Genomic DNA, 19,645 nt, shown 5'->3' on the forward strand with positions numbered 1-19,645 from the left:
AGAGAAGAGTTCAATTTGGACCAAGGTATTATTAATAAATACCGTACATATCTATAAATACTACTAGACATAGTGCAGTTGTTTAGATTATTATTATTATTATTATACCCCGCTCCAAAGGAGGGGGCTATACTGATTTACCTCTGTCCGTCCGTCTGTCCATATCACCATCCATCTGAAACACCCTCTTCTCAGCGACCACAAATCATAGCCACTTGGTACCAAACGTCAGCTTAGGGTTCTTTACCGTGTATACCGTTTTCAGGTCTTTCGCACATCAACTTCCTGTTTACCGACTGAATATATTTATGAAACATATAGCATGGATTTACAAAATTTTCTTAACATTTTTCTCAACAACTACAAATCACAACTGCTTGATATTTGGTACCGAGCTTCAGCTTGGGGTTCTATACCGTGTATACCGTTTTCAGGTCTTTCGCACATTGACTTCCTGTTTACCGACTGAATGTATTTATGAAACATATAGCGTGGATTTACAAAATTTTCTTAACATTTTTCGCAACAACTACATATCACAACTGCTTGATATTTGGTATCGAGCTTCAGCTTGGGGTTCTATACCGTGTACACCGTTTTCAGGTCTTTCGCACATCGACTTCCTGTTTACCGACTGAATGTATTTATGAAACATATAGCGTGGATTTACAAAATTTTCTTAACATTTTTCTCAACAACTACATATCACAACTGCTTGATATTTGGTATCGAGCTTCAGCTTGGGGTTCTATACCATGTACACCGTTTTCAGGTCTTTCGCACATCGACTTCCTGTTTACCGACTGAATGTATTTATGAAACATATAGCGTGGATTTACAAAATTTTCTTAACATTTTTCTCAACAACTACATATCACAACTGCTTGATATTTGGTATCGAGCTTCAGCTTGGGGTTCTATACCATGTATACCGTTTTCAGGTCTGTCCCACATGGGTGGCACGGTGGTGTAGTGGTTAGCACGGTCGCCTCACAGCAAGAAGGTTCTGGGTTCAAGCCAAGCGGGCGGTGAGGGCCTTTCTGTGTGGAGTTTGCATGTTCTCCCCGTGTCTGCGTGGGTTTCCTCCGGGTGCTCTGGTTTCCCCCACAGTCCAAAGACATGCGGTTAGGTTAATATGGGACAGCCTTGGGCCGAGGTGCCCTTGAGCGAGGCACCTAACTCCCAACTGCTCCCCGGGCGCTGTTAGCATGGCTGCCCACTGCTCTGGGTATGTGTGTGTGCTCATTGCTCACGTGTGTGTGTGTGTGTGTTCACTGCTTCAGATGGGTTAAATGCAAAGAGGAAATTTCACAAGTGTGTGATGAATAAAGTTGTGCTTTCTTTCTTTTTTCACATTGACTTCCTGTTTACTGACTGAATGTATTTACGAAACATATAGGGTGGATTTTGACGCTATTTCAAGAAGCAAAATGCTCTTTCAAAATGACAGTTTACCAGGATGCTATTTGAAATCCCTGTGGAGAACACTGCTCTTTACTTACTTGTTTCAGGGTTAATTATTTGTTGATTTTGTTTATTCAGCTTTAAAACAGTGTTTAGCATGATGGGGATCCTGAAATCCAACCTCAAGCTATTTTTGTTTGAATAGGCATTGGTGAAAATAAGGGAATTTTGGGCAGGCACCAAAGGGTGCCTGATATGCTCACATCAAATATCAGAATAGAGGAAAGATCTGATCTCAGTGGCTTTGGCATGGTTGTTGGCACAAACTGTTCATGTGAGACTGGTGCGAAGAACAAAAAGCATCCAGTGATTCTCCAGATGGAAAAGTCATTGTTGGTGAGAGAGAAGAATCTGAGGAGAATGGCCAGACTGGTTTGAGCTAACGGAAAGGCTACAGTAACTCACATCACCACTCTTTACAACCGTCATGAACAGAAAAGTATCTCAAGATGCTAAGTGATATTCTTTCACTTAGCATTCACCTGCCTAGGTTTTCGTTGAACCCAATGTGGTCTTTGCTATTGGAGCCCATCTGCCTCAAGTTTCAACATGTTGCACATTCTGAGATCCTTTTCTGTTCACCACGGCTGTAAAGAGTAAGCATACGTTGTATGATGATAAATTGTGATACAAATTTATGACTATTCGAATCGATGAAATACAAAAATTCACGATTATTATCAGGCTGCGTAATCTCTTAGTTTTTTTGTGGTGTGTTTAAACAGCAGAGGACGCAATAACATACATTATTATACATACAGGACACTTTGTGTTCTATTCCCTTCTAGCAGGTTTCATTCATTTGCTTTAATAGCATGCAATATTGTTAGCATATCGCTTATCCGACATGTATTATGTCACTCTATCCAATGGAGAATGAACATTGAATATAGTTTACGATATTGCATGGTTGTCAAGACAGCATGACATCACACGTCGGAGCTGATGCAGATATTCAATGAGAATTTTCTGCTGCGCATACGCACAACCATTTCTTTGTTCGCTGGGAAAGAGAAAGACTAGGCTAGTCGAGTGCAAGAATTAGCTCTACTATAATTAAGCACTACAACCCCGATTCCAAAAAAGTTGGGACAAAGTACAAATTGTAAATAAAAACGGAATGCAATGATGTGGAAGTTTCAGAATTCCATATTTTATTCAGAATAGAACATAGATGACATATCAAATGTTTAAACTGAGAAAATGTATCATTTAAAGAGAAAAATTAGGTGATTTTAAATTTCATGACAATAACATCTCAAAAAAGTTGGGACAAGGCCATGTTTCCCACTGTGAGACATCCCCTTTTCTCTTTACAACAGTCTGTAAACGTCTGGGGACTGAGGAGACAAGTTGCTCAAGTTTAGGGATAGGAATGTTAACCCATTCTTGTCTAATGTAGGATTCTAGTTGCTCAACTGTCTTAGGTCTTTTTTTGTTGTATCTTCTGTTTTATGATGCGCCAAATGTTTTCTATGGGTGAAAGATCTGGACTGCAGGCTGGCCAGTTCAGTACCCGGACCCTTCTTCTACGCAGCCATGATGCTATAATTGATGCAGTATGTGGTTTGGCATTGTCATGCTGGAAAATGCAAGGTCTTCCCTGAAAGAGACGTCGTCTGGATGGGAGCATATGTTGCTCTAGAACCTGGATATACCTTTCAGCATTGATGGTGTCTTTCCAGATGTGTAAGCTGCCCATGCCACATGCACTAATGCAACCCCGTACCATCAGAGATGCAGGCTTCTGAACTGAGCGCTGATAACAACTTGGGTCGTCCTTCTCCTCTTTAGTCCGAATGACACGGCGTCCCTGATTTCCATAAAGAACTTCAAATTTTGATTCGTCTGACCACAGAACAGTTTTCCACTTTGCCACAGTCCATTTTAAATGAGCCTTGGCCCAGAGAAGACATCTGCGCTTCTGGATCATGTTTAGATGCGGCTTCTTCTTTGAACTAGAGAGTTTTAGCTGGCAACGGCGGATGGCACGGTGAATTGTGTTCACAGATAATGTTCTCTGGAAATATTCCTGAGCCCATTTTGTGATTTCCAATACAGAAGCATGCCTGTATGTGATGCAGTGCCGTCTAAGGGCCCGAAGATCACGGGCACCCAGTATGGTTTTCCAGCCTTGACCCTTACGCACAGAGATTCTTCCAGATTCTCTGAATCTTTTGATGATATTATGCACTGTAGATGATGATATGTTCAAATTCTTTGCAATTTTACACTGTCGAACTCCTTTCTGATATTGCTCCACTATTTGTCGGCGCAGAATTAGGGGGATTGGTGATCCTCTTCCCATCTTTACTTCTGAGAGCCGCTGCCACTCCAAGATGCTCTTTTTATACCCAGTCATGTTAATGACCTATTGCCAATTGACCTAATGAGTTGCAATTTGGTCCTCCAGCTGTTCCTTTTTTGTACCTTTAACTTTTCCAGCCTCTTATTGCCCCGTCCCAACTTTTTTGAGATGTGTTGCTGTCATGAAATTTCAAATGAGCCAATATTTGGCATGAAATTTCAAAATGTCTCACTTTCGACATTTGATATGTTGTCTATGTTCTATTGTGAATACAATATCAGTTTTTGAGATTTGTAAATTATTGCATTCTGTTTTTATTTACAATTTGTACTTTGTCCCAACTTTTTTGGAATCGGGGTTGTAAATAAATAAACTGAAAACTGAAACTAAAGACACGTTGAACACCCAAAAGGCTACCAAAACTTGATTAGATATTCTTCACACATATTTACAAGCAGTGGCGAAACATTACTATTAGAGCTGGGACTTCAGCTGAGCCAAAACTTAGCCAGATGCACCAAAACAGCAACAAGGCTAAGGATTTTGTAAGGGATTAGCGACAGGCTGCCAGCTCACTCTGTTGTGTGTAGCTGTCGATGTTGAGTTTAAAAGTAACTTAGTAAATTTCACAGGGAAATGAATACATAAGTCTGAGTGAAAAATATTGTAGCGAGTGTGCAGCGTGGAAGAAGAGTCTGGAGACAGAAATCTTAGTTTCTGTGCTACTTGCTCTCGATAGCAATGGATTGATTGCTTTATTAGCATTCGCTAACACTACTGATGAACGCTACACCGGCTGGAAGGTGACTTCACTGCTTCGCTGATGGCACCGACTTACGGTTAAGCTCGTGTTGGCCTTTGAGGAGGCCAAAGGTGATAAATTTTTGTTCCCTCCTACTATAAATCAAAATCTGATTGGTTAATTCATCTGTCACTTCCGACATAAACATACACTGCCATGGCCTTCTGTCCCGGCAATAACGTCCTAACCAATGAGTGAGCAGCTCTAAACTCTTCTCAGCCTAGAGACAACAAATAAAACAATCTCATTGGATAACTCCATTTGAATGTTTCCAGGACAGTAACCCTTTCATTTCTGAAGCACATTTGATCGAAAATGAGGCCAAATTAGCATTAGAAGAGAATAATTATCATGAAATTATGAAAGAATGAAATAGAATGAAAGAAATTAAACATAACATTTGAAAAGCTGACATGTTTCGGCCTTCTCTGAAGACCTAGCAGACTCTAATGGTTCCCTTCTCTTTACAAGACGAAAACATACCAACAGACTTCGAAAAACTGGAAAAGAGAGTATATATGTATAATAATAATAATATTGGCTGGCTTGTTATTCATGATATATCAAATATATTCCATTCAGCTAACATGATATTGAACTCGTCTTTGACTCGTTCAGTATCATGCTAGCTGAATGGAATGCATTTGATGTACCATGGAAAAAAGCCAGCCAATATTATTTAAATAGCAGGAATGCATGTGACTTCACTATAGATGGAAGTAACACAGCTCGAATGCTGCAAAAACACACAAAGAAAACATCTAAAATGTGAAAGAGCTGTTGTGTGATTGTACAAATAGCTTTATCAAGAAACTGGAGCTCTTTTTACAGACTGCTAAAAGCTAAAGAAAAGAGAAACAAATGAAGGGAGGACAAATGTTTGTAAAAGTTTATTAAGAAAAGGCCTGTTTATTATTATTCATTCACTTTTTTATTTTTAATAAAAGGAATATTATAGTTAATCAGCTATTACATTTTACCCCAACCTTTACAAATGTGGGTAAATTATTTTTCGTTTTTAAGAAAATTAAACAAAAGTTTTCTTTTGTTAATTTAACAAAAGCAACGAAGTTGATCATGAACAGGAAAATAAAAGTTGCATATTTTGGTCATAAAATTTTCTACTTCATTTCTTTTTTTTTTTAAATAGCATGGGAAAATGGAATCGTGACCCCAAAAACTATAAATCAAGTCGAATCGTGAATTGAGTGAATCATTATGTGCCTCGTAAAGAGTGATTCTTCCTGTCAGCTTGAACCAGCCTGGCCATTCTCCTTCTCTGAAATTGATTATTTCAGTCTGAAGCGACAAACAGAGTTTAAAAAGTGCATTTTGATTCTCAGGGTGGCTCCAGCGAGCACGAGGATGTGTCGGACAGAGAGGACCAACGCTCCGGGAGCGAGAGCAGCAGCTACGGCATGCTGAAGAAGAAAAAGAAGAAGCCCAGAGAAAAGAAGGAGAAGAAGGGCAAATGGAGGAAGAAGGACGATGACGATGACGATGATGACGATGACGGAACTATGAAGGTTCGATCATTTTATTAGAGGTGTGACGATATATCAGATGTGGGTTGAGTCTTAATATTATATATGTAATTATTAAAGAGGATATTATACTGTACTGGCATAAATAATGACATTTATTAAAATATTATTTATATGAGAGTTGTATTCCTTCATTGTAAAATACGGACAGAGTAGCAAACATATACCACAGCAATTTGCCAACAGTTTCACATTTTTATTTATTGAAGGACACATCTTGTACTTGCATGAGCACTTGCACTGCTGTTTCCTGGTTTTTTCACTTTCCCCTCTTCATAAAATATGAAGCTATGAACAGATTGTGCATTGACAGATGTGCTGTGAAATGACACATTCCCAATTGGCGTTCCTTGGGATAGCGCTTCCTAAGATCCTGTCTTTTTCCTCTTGTGTCCTCCAGGAACCCAAATCTTCGAGTCAGCTGATGGAGGAGTGGGGCCTCGAGGACGTCCAGTACGCCTTCTCAGAGGACGATTACAAAACCATCACCAACTACAAGGCCTTCAGCCAGTTCCTCAGGTTCTCCTTTAAGACCAAGCATCTTTTCATCACCACACATGCCAGAATGTATATCGAGTTCAGGTTTTCTTAGGGACTTAAATATACAATACATTCACCTTTCGACTGGTTAAAGTCGTGAGAACACTGTTGCTAGGCAACAGCAGAAAAGCATGCTGAGCATAAACTGGCTAGTAACTGAGGCTAGCTTGTACAGGTCTTTTATACAAACATTGTAAAGGCTTAATGATTCTAAAAACGCCACAGAAATATCAGGAATGTTAACACTGACCTCAGATGTGTTGATAAATGACTTGAAAAAGACTCCATGTAACCAGAATTACACTGGAATTACACTTAGCATTGACTGCTAACTGCTAGCTTGTTTGAGCTCCAATCCCTGTTATATAGTCGATTACACACAACCACACAACAATGTTTAATCACACCATCTTTGGAAATATTTTGATTGCTGGAAAATATGTAAAGATCTTAGATTAGATTGAGGTGTAACTGTATTTATGCTCACCATAAAGTTTTATCAAACATTTGGGATACTTGATTTATTTATTGTTACTTGATTATTATTTATTGACACTTGATTTATTACCGCTGAATTAATTAAGTCTGAAAGGTTTTATTTCACAGGCAATTTATATATACATTTATTCTATCCACGTTCACTGGATATGACCAATCGCGTGCTCTGATTGGCTACTGTATTACGAGGATATCAGCTCATATACTGTGAGTAGAGAAAAACAAAATGGCGGCGCGTGTTGCTGAACCAACCGAGGGTGAAATAAAAACGACTCGAAAACAAAACCCCCAAAAATACAAAAAAGCAACAAAATATGGAATAAAAGTATTTGATGGTAAGAACGTATCTTTTTTATTTTTCAATAATAATAATTATTATTATTATTATGATTATGATAGCATTTTTCACAAATTGCTCCTGTCATTTTGCCGATTTGTTTACATTCTAAGCGGAAATGATTTTGTCGGACGTTTTGTATAAAGTTTTTCTCATCTCTCATCTCATCTCTAGCCGCTTAATCCTGTTCTACAGGGTCGCAGGCAAGCTGGAGCCTATCCCAGCTGACTACGGGCGAAAGGCGGGGTACACCCTGGACAAGTCGCCAGGTCATCACAGGGCTGACACATAGACACAGACAACCATTCACACTCACATTCACACCTACGCTCAATTTAGAGTCACCAGTTAACCTAACCTGCATGTCTTTGGACTGTGGGGAAAACCGGAGCACCCGGAGGAAACCCACGCGGACACGGGGAGAACATGCAAACTCTGCACAGAAAGGCTCTCGCCGGCCACGGGGCTCGAACCCGGACCTTCTTGCTGTGAGGCGACAGCACTAACCACTATACCCCCGTGCCGCCCCTATAAAGTTTTTATTTATTGAATTTGCAAAAAATAAAAATAAAAATGCTCTGTTTCTCAAAATCCAGTGAATGTGGATAGAATAAAAGTTATTCCACTCAATCTCGGTGCTATGCGCCTCATCGGCTATCAGCTCAGGCACCACTCGATTTTGTGGAATGACTGTTAAGTAGCACGAGTTAATGTAAATTAAAGGGAAACTTCAGGATTTTTTTTTTAACTTAGGCCATATTTACCCATCTTTTTGGGTCTACATATTTACTAGGGACAAAAAATATTTGAAATTGGTCCACTATTGAGTTAGACCGTGATAACCGGAACTAGTTTTAATAATCTCAGAGTTGGTGTCTTGTATTTTTCTAATCGGAAATGCTAGATCATTTCAACTATATTCAAGACATTCTAACTTGTTAAGATATCGTTTTTGCAGTGTAGAAGAATACAAGACACCAACTCTGAGATTATTAAAACTAGTCCTAGATTGTAACCAACTTATTCCAAGATGTCTAGTCAAGTCAAATTATCTGTCCATGCAGCAAGATAATTTCACTAGTATGAAGGAATTTTCTCCTCAAATTCAGTTTTCAGTTTTTTGCAGTGGGTGCATTCTCAGCTAAAAAATTATGAACCATTTTCCTGTAAAATACTTGCAAAATATGTATGAAATTTCCCTCCAGATGTTTGCATGCTTGGCTTTCTCAGTTACCCTCTGTAGTACACTGCTTGGCTCTGTAACATAACTATATACAACCCCGATTCCAAAAAAGTTGGGACAAAGTACAAATTGTAAATAAAAATGGAATGCAATAATTTACAAATCTCAAAAACTGATATTGTATTCACAATAGAACATAGACAACATATCAAATGTCGAAAGTGAGACATTTTGAAATTTCATGCCAAATATTGGCTCATTTGAAATTTCATGACAACAACACATCTCAAAAAAGTTGGGACAGGGGCAATAAGAGGCTGGAAAAGTTAAAGGTACAAAAAAGGAACAGCTGGAGGACCAAATTGCAACTCATTAGGTCAATTGGCAATAGGTCATTAACATGACTGGGTATAAAAAGAGCATCTTGGAGTGGCAGCGGCTCTCAGAAGTAAAGATGGGAAGAGGATCACCAATCCCCCTAATTCTGCGCCGACAAATAGTGGAGCAATATCAGAAAGGAGTTCGACAGTGTAAAATTGCAAAGAGTTTGAACATATCATCATCTACAGTGCATAATATCATCAAAAGATTCAGAGAATCTGGAAGAATCTCTGTGCGTAAGGGTCAAGGCCGGAAAGCCATACTGGGTGCCCGTGATCTTCGGGCCCTTAGACGGCACTGCATCACATACAGGCATGCTTCTGTATTGGAAATCACAAAATGGGCTCAGGAATATTTCCAGAGAACATTATCTGTGAACACAATTCACCGTGCCATCCGCCGTTGCCAGCTAAAACTCTATAGTTCAAAGAAGAAGCCGTATCTAAACATGATCCAGAAGCGCAGACGTCTTCTCTGGGCCAAGGCTCATTTAAAATGGACTGTGGCAAAGTGGAAAACTGTTCTGTGGTCAGACGAATCAAAATTTGAAGTTCTTTATGGAAATCAGGGACGCCGTGTCATTCGGACCAAAGAGGAGAAGGACGACCCAAGTTGTTATCAGCGCTCAGTTCAGAAGCCTGCATCTCTGATGGTATAAGGTTGCATTAGTGCATGTGACATGGGCAGCTTACACATCTGGAAAGACACCATCAATGCTGAAAGGTATATCCAGGTTCTAGAGCAACATATGCTCCCATCCAGACGACGTCTCTTTCAGGGAAGACCTTGCATTTTCCAACATGACAATGCCAAACCACATACTGTATCAATTACAGCATCATGGCTGCGTAGAAGAAGGGTCCGGGTACTGAACTGGCCAGCCTGCAGTCCAGATCTTTCACCCATAGAAAACATTTGGCGCATCATAAAACGGAAGATACGACAAAAAAGACCTAAGACAGTTGAGCAACTAGAATCCTACATTAGACAAGAATGGGTGAACATTCCTATCCCTAAACTTGAGCAACTTGTCTCCTCAGTCCCCAGACGTTTACAGACTGTTGTAAAGAGAAAAGGGGATGTCTCACAGTGGTAAACATGGCCTTGTCCCAACTTTTTTGAGATGTGTTGTTGTCATGAAATTTAAAATCCCCTAATTTTTCTCTTTAAATGATACATTTTCTCAGTTTAAACATTTGATATGTCATCTATGTTCTATTCTGAATAAAATATGGAATTTTGAAACTTCCACATCATTGCATTCCGTTTTTATTTACAATTTGTACTTTGTCCCAAATTTTTTGGAATCGGGGTTGTACGCTATGGCGTGGTCATGTAGTCCGACTCAGCCAATCAGAGCGCGAGAATCAATCAACAAACATGGCGTCGCTTCCGGTCATGTGAGACTCGAATCAAAGACAATTTCATGGTGGAATAATTGGATTTGCAGCAAATTATGCACAGCGGAGATGATATAAATGGCTTGAACGTTGAAAGGCACTTTTTTTTTTTTCTGGGGTCGAGTAGCCTGGCGCAGACCGTCTCTGTGGGTGGAGAAAACCACCGGTTGCCGATGCTTGTGGACCTCTCTGGTTATGAGCCTGTCAGTGTTGAAAACGTGGTTTATTTTGATGTGGTTGATTGCCCCTTTGTATGGCTATTGTGCAGTTGACGGTTATAGCGTTCTAACTCAATACTGGACCAATTTCAGTTGTTTTTGTCCTGAATAAATATTCGTACCCAGTCAAGTCAAGCCAAAGTCCCTTCCATGCCTGAATCTGGTCTTCCCAGGCAGTCTCCTATCCCAATACGAACCAGCTCTTTTGAGGCATATGGGTGTGGCGCCGATCTCCGTTTCAATAGCCCTCGGCCTCTTGCCTATACAGCTAGAGTTACAGTGGGGGGCTGGTCCTCTGGTAACCGCAAGAGTTTGACTTCCTACTTGCATCCGTATAGCAGCGTGCCTTGCCAGATGGTAGTAGGTACCATTTTTATGATGGGCTTTGGTATGACCCGACCACGAGTAGAACTCGTGATCTCCCAGTCGAGAGGTGGACATGCTAACCAGTAGGCCAACTCGTGGTCATTCGTACCGAGAGAGAAGGGAAAATAGGGCCCAGGTTCAAAAATCCCAAACCTTCCCTTTAATGATCAATTTAACAGTGTATTTTATGGATTAATGTTTTTTTTAACAAATAAAGCCATGCTCACAATTAAATCTCTCTCTTTTTATCACTATTGCCTTTCATTCTTTTTCTATTCTATTTTACCTGATACTTAGGCCTCTCATCGCCAAGAAAAACCCCAAAATCCCAATGTCCAAGATGATGACAGTGTTAGGCGCTAAATGGCGCGAGTTCAGCGCCAACAACCCGTTTAAAGGCAGTTCGGCAACGGCTGTAGCTGCTGCAGTGGCTGCCGCAGTGGAAACGGTCAATATCACACCTTCTATCTCCATCAGCAGCATCCAGCAGCTCTCTCCAACGGGGCAGGTCAAAAAAGCCAAAACCAAAGAGGGCAAAGGTGAGGATATTTTGTCTTCCTACATTTCCTTGAACAGATTAGTTTATTTGATTAAAACGCACAAAACAATGCATGGCAGCCATTTTACATTTACACTTTAAAATCACGGAGGATGATTTTAAAAAAAAAAGCCTTATTTCAATCCACTCGTGTGTAATTTAGTTTTTAATATTCATACGAGCAATTCGAAGTGGATCAAGACCTATAATACTGCTGCATAATCTGTTTGTATGCTATTTAAGGGCCGAGTGCAAGGAAGAAGAGCAAGCAGCCAAAGGACACGAAGAAGAAAGCAAAAGCTAAGAAGTCCAAATTGAAGGCAGGCCAGAGCAGCAAGCGGAAAAAAGCCTCCTCGGTAAGAGTGGCCTCGTCGAGCTAGAAATTGGGTCGTTTTCATGAGAAGTGCTGTTTTGTTTTGTTTTTTTAACTGTACACATCCTTCAAAAGTACTTCATCTTCTCGCATAATGTTTCCTTCTTTGTTCCTGACAGAGCGAGGACGATTTCTTAGACGACTTCTCTGACTTTGATGACATCAGCATCCACAGTGCCTCCGTTCGCTCCGACGCCTCGGGGGTGCCCAAGAAGAAAACAAGACGAGGACGCAAAAAGAGGAAAAGTAAAGAGACTATTTTCTACATTTTTATTTTTTTAATACCTGAAGGATTGCGTGTGCAAAAAGCCTAACGGAAAAAAAAAGAACGGTCGTTTGAAGAAATACTAGTGAGAGGAAATACAAGAAACGTCAATTACTTCAAATCTATTGATTTGTTGAAAATGACATTTTTTTGTAACTGGACTGTCTTCTTCTTTTTCTTCTGTCCTCTGTATCTGCTTCTGTCACACCAACCGTCCTTATGTCCTCCTTGACCACATCCATAGATCTCATCTTTGCTCATCCTCGTTTGTTTCCTTCTCCCTGGCAACTCCATCTCCAGCATTCTTTTCCCAATATACCCTGGATCTCTTGTCAGTACGTGTCCAAACCATCTCAATCTCACCTTTCTTATCTCACTTTGTCTCCAAGCTGTCCTACATGTCCCGTCCCTCTAATATTCTCATTTCTAATCCTGTCCAACTTTGTCCCTCCCAGTGAGAATCTCAACATCCTCAACTCCGCGACCTCCAGTTCAGCCTCCTGTCTTTTTGTCTCCAAACCATCCAACGTCGCTGCTCTTACTACTGTCTCGTCCACTTTTCCATCCCTTTCAGTCTTCCTGGCAACCTTCTGTCACAAATCACTCCTGATATCTTCCACTCCTCCATCCATCCATCCATCCATCCATCCATCCATCCATCCATCCATCCATCCATTCCAACCTGCAACCTTGCTCTTTCTTCTTCACTTCTCTTCCGGACTCACTATAAGTTTGTCCAGTTGACCCCAGATAACTGGACTTTAACTGGACTTTCCGTTTGTCTAAAAGACAGATTATTTCTCTTCCAGCTTTTCTCTTCTCTCTGAAAGAAAAGAAATATTTGTGCTTTGTTTTTTTTATTGTTTTTTTTAAAGGAGAACTGAAGGAAATTTTTTATTATTAAAATTCTATTGATCTCATTTTATTAAATATCGGAATGCATTTTTTATCGCTATTTTGTCGCTGCTATAGCAGGTTAGCCTAGTAAACTAGACCCACCCGCCTAGCGGCCAAAAATATTTTTGCCTAGCGAATGGGTCTAGCCTCGCACCATATAAACAAAAACACCCCGGGCATCAAATCGTGCCCGCCAATCACAACGCAAGGTTTTTGTTTGGATTCTTTGGGCGGGCTTTTGCAGGAGTGACGACAAAGCTGCGCGACGCTGAAGAAAGCGCAACAGGAAAGCTGGCTACGGGCTAGTGAACAGCGCGCGTTTGACTCCGCTTTGGAATCAGTTTTAGAAGAATTAGACTTGGAGTTTTTGTTGAAACATGAGCAGGAAGAGGCTCTCCGCTCATTCCTTTTCAAGAAGGACGTTTTCGCTGTTTTGCCGACCGGCTATGGCAAAAGTCTGATCTACCAGCTGGCTCCGCTCGTAGCCAAAAGGATGGGCTAGTTTGTGCAGTACGAAGAATTAATAAACAGCTTTGAAACATTACTGTTTGATTGTTTCTTATTTTCCCGTTATTTTAAATTTAAGGGAAATTATTTCACCAAACACCACTAAATAAAAACTCTCAAAAACAGTTTAAGCAAACCCTTGAAAAACACTTGGAAAAAAAAAATGTGTATGTGGTACAGACTCCAAACTTGTGGTCATTATCTCCAAACTTCTTAATATCTAGAACCTGTTTATTAATTAATACGCATTTTGAAAAATTATTTATTTCAAGGTCTCCCCCACTGCTTTCTGTCGCTCTGACTACGTCACAGTCACTGTTGCGCTGATTGGTCAGAGCGTTGGCCTATACGCACAGAGACAGTTTGAAAGACAGCGGGTTGTTCCTCCTACCCGCTTTGGAAATGTCTACGGATCGAGGCCAGACTAAATATTCACATTTAGTCTGGTTTGCCAGGCTAATAGCAGGTTATGAGTGTTTGAAATATGCTCTGTAATATATCAGTCCATATGTCAAAGCGATGGCCGTAAACGAGATTCGTTGAGACCTGTGCGAGACATCGTAGGACGGAAGTAAAACGTACAGCGGAAATCAAAGTGACCGACATCTGCTAACGTTGTCAAAAGACGCGCGCGCCCTCTTTCGAATGCTGACGTAATCAAGCCGGAAGTTTTGTTTGTTTTGATAGCAATCAGGAAAGTTTGAAAAAAGCAGGCAAAATCATCATTTAAACTCGTTTTTGCACAATATTTCGTTTAGAAAACAATTTTTTAAATGGCAGCACTGGCACCTGGCTGACACTTCTTCACATTTCGAAGTCTCGCACAAGTCTCGTGAAGATCACGTGAATAAGCGACGCCTGCCGTGGACCAAATGAACTAAATTCAACACGGCTAAAAACCGAACAGGCCGATAAGTATATTTAATTGCAATTAGTTGCCAATACGGGTCACGATATAAGGTTACTAAAACCGAAAACGTAACTGAATAACACGTGAATTAAGAAATAAAGCAAGTTTAAAAATGACTTCAGTTCTCCTTTAATGTCTGTGCGTTTGACTTTTGGTTGTCCCTCTGGGTGAAGGAGAGGACGGAGACGGCTACGAGACGGATCATCAGGACTATTGTGAGGTGTGTCAGCAGGGCGGTGAGATCATTCTGTGCGACACCTGCCCTCGAGCCTATCACCTTGTGTGTCTCGAGCCCGAGCTGGAGAAGGCCCCTGAGGGCAGATGGAGCTGCCCTCACTGCGTGAGTCGATTTCGCCATCAACAAAACAATATTATTTATTAATTTATGAATAATTATTGCACTGTCGCACCAAATACTAACTAACTCACAAACACAAGTAACATATTGAGACATTTCACTGCTGTTGATCGTCACAACTCAGCTCTGTTTATCATCTAAACTCTGATTAGCATTTTTACAATGCTCGGCCCCGCCTACTCTACCGTAGTTGGCCAATCGTCAGCTCTCGCGAAAAATAAACAGCAGTACTTCTGTTTCCAAACGTAAGATGAATGCCAACGTGTATAATTGTTGATATGCTGCCATTTTTGGAAAGAGTCTCCAGCATCAACTGAACGTGTAAATGTAAGTTTTCCAAAACAGGAAAGCCTTCGCGACGGAAATCTTTCCAGTTTCTCAGTAACAAGCTTCAGTTTTCTTCCTTTCAACATTAAATGTACCTATAAGGATCCACTTTTATTCAGGAACATCTGAGGAACTCTCTCCTGCTCTTGCCTTGTAGCTCTGGCTGTCTGAAAATGGCACATGCTATTTATTTTTTCTGCTTCACGTTTATTACGTTACGAATCTCTTTAAAGGTGACTGTTGGTTCAAATGGAAGCTGGTCGACATGACTTCCATCGCATCTTGTACTTTGAATTGAATTAAATCGAACTGTATTTTCCCCCCGAGGTTCAAATGGAATAGAAACGTAAAAGACTTTCTCTGTAGCACGCTATGTAATTAGTTTCAGAGAACCGCACCAGCAGCAGTGATGGGAATAAGAAGGACTTGAAGCACCGATAGCTTTATGGAAATAAATCCGGAAAACATGATCGACTCTTCCTGTCGCTGTAGCCTGTTGGTCTACTTAAAAAATCTTTTAGGTAGCGGATCGTGGCGGAAATTGATCCAAACACTTGACTGAAATGTCCCTACTGGGACGGTGTTGTTTTCTCAGGGTGACATCTGGAATAAAATATTGATCATATCTTGTCTGTGATAAAAATCCTCACATTTATATAACAATGGATTACCAAAGTATTTTTTTCACATAACAGATATGACGTGAGGCGGCACGGTGGTGTAGTGGTTAGCACTGTCGCCTCACAGCAAGAAGGTCCTGGGTTCGAGCCCCGGGGCCGGCGAGGGCCTTTCTGTGTGGAGTTTGCATGTTCTCCCCGTGTCCGTGTGGGTTTCCTCCGGGTGCTCCGGTTTCCCCCACAGTCCAAAGACATGCAGGTTAGGTTAACTGGTGACTCTAAATTGACCGTAGGTGTGAATGTGAGTGTGAATGGTTGTCTGTGTCTATGTGTCAGCCCTGTGATGACCTGGCGACTTGTCCAGGGTGTACCCCGCCTTTCGCCCGTAGTCAGCTGGGATAGGCTCCAGCTTGCCTGCGACCCTGTAGAAGGATAAAGCGGCTACAGATAATGAGATGAGATGAGATAAGATGAGATGAGATGAGATATGACGTTATGAGATAGTCCAGGGGGTGGAGCTGGATCTGATCCGCCTCCTCCTATAAGTCTAAGCTTATAGACTTGACTTCAAACCCTCACAACATTGCACAGCGCATTAAACGCACTCATCCAGGCTGAAACACACGCCCCTTGGGTTTCGGCTGCACTTTTTTGCCTAGCTCCACCTCATGGACTTTTTGTTCTGCAGTGAGGAATAATTAGTCATTGTGACATGTCTGAATATAAACTTGAGTTAGAATTAGAGTAGAACAGATCACGTAATCAAACTGTGAAATTGATTATTGCAAAGTTGATTATTTTCCGATAACAGCACATCATGCAGTGTTTAATTTCTCTTAAGGCTCGTTTATGCTCACCGTTAAATTCGTATAGGTATGCGGACTGTGTGTACTCTGAATAATTTTAAACATATGGGCGGCACGGTGGTGTAGTGGTTAGCGCTGTCGCCTTACAGCAAGAATGTCCGGAAGGTTCGAGCCCCGTGGCCGGCGAGGGCCTTTCTGTGCGGAGTTTGCATGTTCTCCCCGTGTCCGCGTGGGTTTCCTCCGGGTGCTCCGGTTTCCCCCACAGTCCAAAGACATGCAGGTTAGGTTAACTGGTGACTCTAAATTGACCGTAGGTGTGAATGTGAGTGTGAATGGTTGTCTGTGTCTATGTGTCAGCCCTGTGATGACCTGGCGACTTGTCCAGGGTGTACCCCGCCTTTTGCCCGTAGTCAGCTGGGATAGACTCCAGCTTGCCTGCGACCCTGTAGAACAGGATAAAGCAGCTACAGATAATGAGATGAGATGAGATGAGATTTTAAACATCTCTATGACGTCTACAATGCTGCCTCTAAGCTGCCCTCTAGTGGACGTATTGCTTAACATCCATGCCAACGTACAGTAAAGGATGCGTACAAGTCACTCTCCGGCCACTTTAATAGGATCTTGTTCTTGAGTCGAAGATTCCTGTTCTTGGCTGCAGGAGTGGAACCCAAACCCAGTGTAGTGTTCTGCTGTTGCATTTCTGCTGAGATGCTTTTTTGCTCACCACGGTTGTAAAGAGTGATTATATGAGTTACTATATCCTTCCTGGAAAAACAGCTCGAACCAATCTGGCCATTTTCTGATCTCTGACCTCTTATCAACAAGCCGTTTGTTTCCACTCACAGAACTGTCAGTCACGCAAAAAAAAAATGTTTTTTTGTTTTTCACACCGTTCTGTGTAAATTCTAGAGACAGTCGTGTGTTTGAAAACCCCAGGAGATCAGCAGTTTCTCTCATCTCATTCTCATTATCTCTAGCCGCTTTATCCTGTTCTACAGGGTCGCAGGCGAGCTGGAGCCTATCCCAGCTGACTACGGGCGAAAGGCGGGGTACACCCTGGACAAGTCGCCAGGTCATCACAGGGCTGACACATAGACACAGACAACCATTCACACTCACATTCACACCTACGCTCAATTTAGAGTCACCAGTTAACCTAACCTGCATGTCTTTGGACTGTGGGGGAAACCGGAGCACCCGGAGGAAACCCACGCGGACACGGGGAGAACATGCAAACTCCGCACAGAAAGGCCCTCGCCGGCCACGGGGCTCGAACCCGGACCTTCTTGCTGTGAGGCGACAGCGCTAACCACTACACCACCGTGCCGCCCTCAGCAGTTTCTGAAATACTCAAACCTGGCTCAAACCAACACCCATGCCCCAGTGAAAGAAAGTCACACAAAAATCGAGATCACAATTTTTCCCGTTCTGGTGTTTGAAGTGAATGTTAATGAGCTGAAGCTCTTGATTTGTATCTGCATGATCTGATGCATCAAGGAATCGGCTGATTAGAGAACTGCATCAAACAGCAGGCGGGTGGATGGATGGATGGATGGGTGTTCCTAATAAAGTGGCCGGTGAGTGTATCTGGGCAGTGACGTTTACGCTGTTTGAAACGGATGTATTTATTTTTGCATGTAAATGGAGCATAGATACAGTATGGAGGTGATGAGATGCGTTGCTGTAAACTTTCATTCTTTCACCCGCCTCTTTTTTCCTCTCTCTCTCTCAAAGTTAAAAAAAAGTCAGCTTTTTATTATACAGAGAAAAACCGCAACAGATCTCTGTCCTGAAAATTGATCACGTCAGAAAAGTAACAGCCTCTGACTGTTACAAAGCGCCGACGCTGGAGACTCCTTCCGAAAACATGACTTAAATATCATCTTACGTGAAATTTAAAACTTCACCACGTCAAAGATTTTCAAAGTCAGTGTGAGCGAGCTGTTACTTTCAGAATGATTAATGACTACAATGACTATATCATGAATATTAATGCGTTTGTGAGTCATAGGTGGGGTTTACATTAGACCGTATCAGCGGATCATCAGATTAACGTTTTTAAAACGATTAGCGTGCACACAGCAACACCAATACACGATTCGCGTGCACACAGCAACGCCAATACACGGATACGCTCGGCTCCGCAGGCATCCTGCGCTCCAAATCACTCCGCCCTGAACAGCGAGTGCCCTCTGGAGGGTGCGCACTCCGGCCCTGCGCAGCTCACAGAGCGCACGAGTGAAGCGCACAAGCAGTGATTCGGGACTGAGCCGCTGTGTGTGTGATCCCAGCGCATATCACTTACCACTTGCAAGTGGAAGGATGGCAAGCCTAAAGACAATCATAACTACACAATGGGCAGTATTTGCATCAGTATTTGCAGTATTTTCATACTTTTATACTCTTTAATGAAAGGTGATACAAGGCGGAAGTCCGCGCCGTTTTTCAGCAGTCGCGTCACATGACCAACGCCAGCGAATCAGGAAGGTGGATGTCACAGTGACGTTGTCCAATGACGACGCCAGCTAGAGCTCAGCACAAAATATCCGCGTATTCTCAATGTTTACACAGCACCGGACCAGACACGATCTGGATTGAATACGTGGACCCTGGCGGATTCCCGTTTCCCGGCGTTTCCAGGCGTTTTAATGTAAACGGACAGTGCATCCGCGAAGAAAATGAGACAGATACGGTCTAATGTAAACTTGGCCTTAGTGTGAGCCCGGTGTGAGTTCTGACGACTTCCTGTCCTCAGGAGAAGGAGGGGATTCAGTGGGAAGCGAAGGACGATGACGAGGAGGAAGAGGACGCTGCAGGAGAGGAAGAGGACGACCACATGGAGTTCTGTCGCGTGTGTAAAGACGGTGGCGAGCTGCTGTGCTGCGACACATGTCCTTCCTCCTACCACATCCACTGCCTGAACCCGCCTCTGCCTGAGATCCCTAACGGAGAGTGGCTGTGCCCGCGGTGCATGGTGGGAAAATACACACCTACATATATATA

The 19,645-nt window shown here is 42.0% G+C and overlaps 1 protein-coding gene across 3 annotated transcripts in view; it reads left to right on the plus strand.

Annotated features, from left to right (window-relative positions):
* Nucleotides 1-19,645, plus strand: part of chd5 (chromodomain helicase DNA binding protein 5) — a 135,624-nt gene that overhangs the window by 47,050 nt on the left and 68,929 nt on the right. For 2 of the 3 annotated variants that reach the window (XM_060910648.1, XM_060910649.1), the window contains exons 3-9: nucleotides 5,918-6,100; nucleotides 6,519-6,637; nucleotides 11,339-11,580; nucleotides 11,823-11,935; nucleotides 12,072-12,198; nucleotides 14,705-14,871; nucleotides 19,398-19,616. In XM_060910648.1, the coding sequence (XP_060766631.1) occupies nucleotides 5,918-6,100; nucleotides 6,519-6,637; nucleotides 11,339-11,580; nucleotides 11,823-11,935; nucleotides 12,072-12,198; nucleotides 14,705-14,871; nucleotides 19,398-19,616 (1,170 nt within the window). The remainder of the gene's footprint in view (nucleotides 1-5,917; nucleotides 6,101-6,518; nucleotides 6,638-11,338; nucleotides 11,581-11,822; nucleotides 11,936-12,071; nucleotides 12,199-14,704; nucleotides 14,872-19,397; nucleotides 19,617-19,645) is intronic. The other variant, XM_060910650.1, reaches the window with a different exon arrangement.

The sequence above is a fragment of the Neoarius graeffei genome, chromosome 26 (assembly GCF_027579695.1).
Source record: "Neoarius graeffei isolate fNeoGra1 chromosome 26, fNeoGra1.pri, whole genome shotgun sequence".
Taxonomy (NCBI): Eukaryota; Metazoa; Chordata; class Actinopteri; order Siluriformes; family Ariidae; genus Neoarius; species Neoarius graeffei.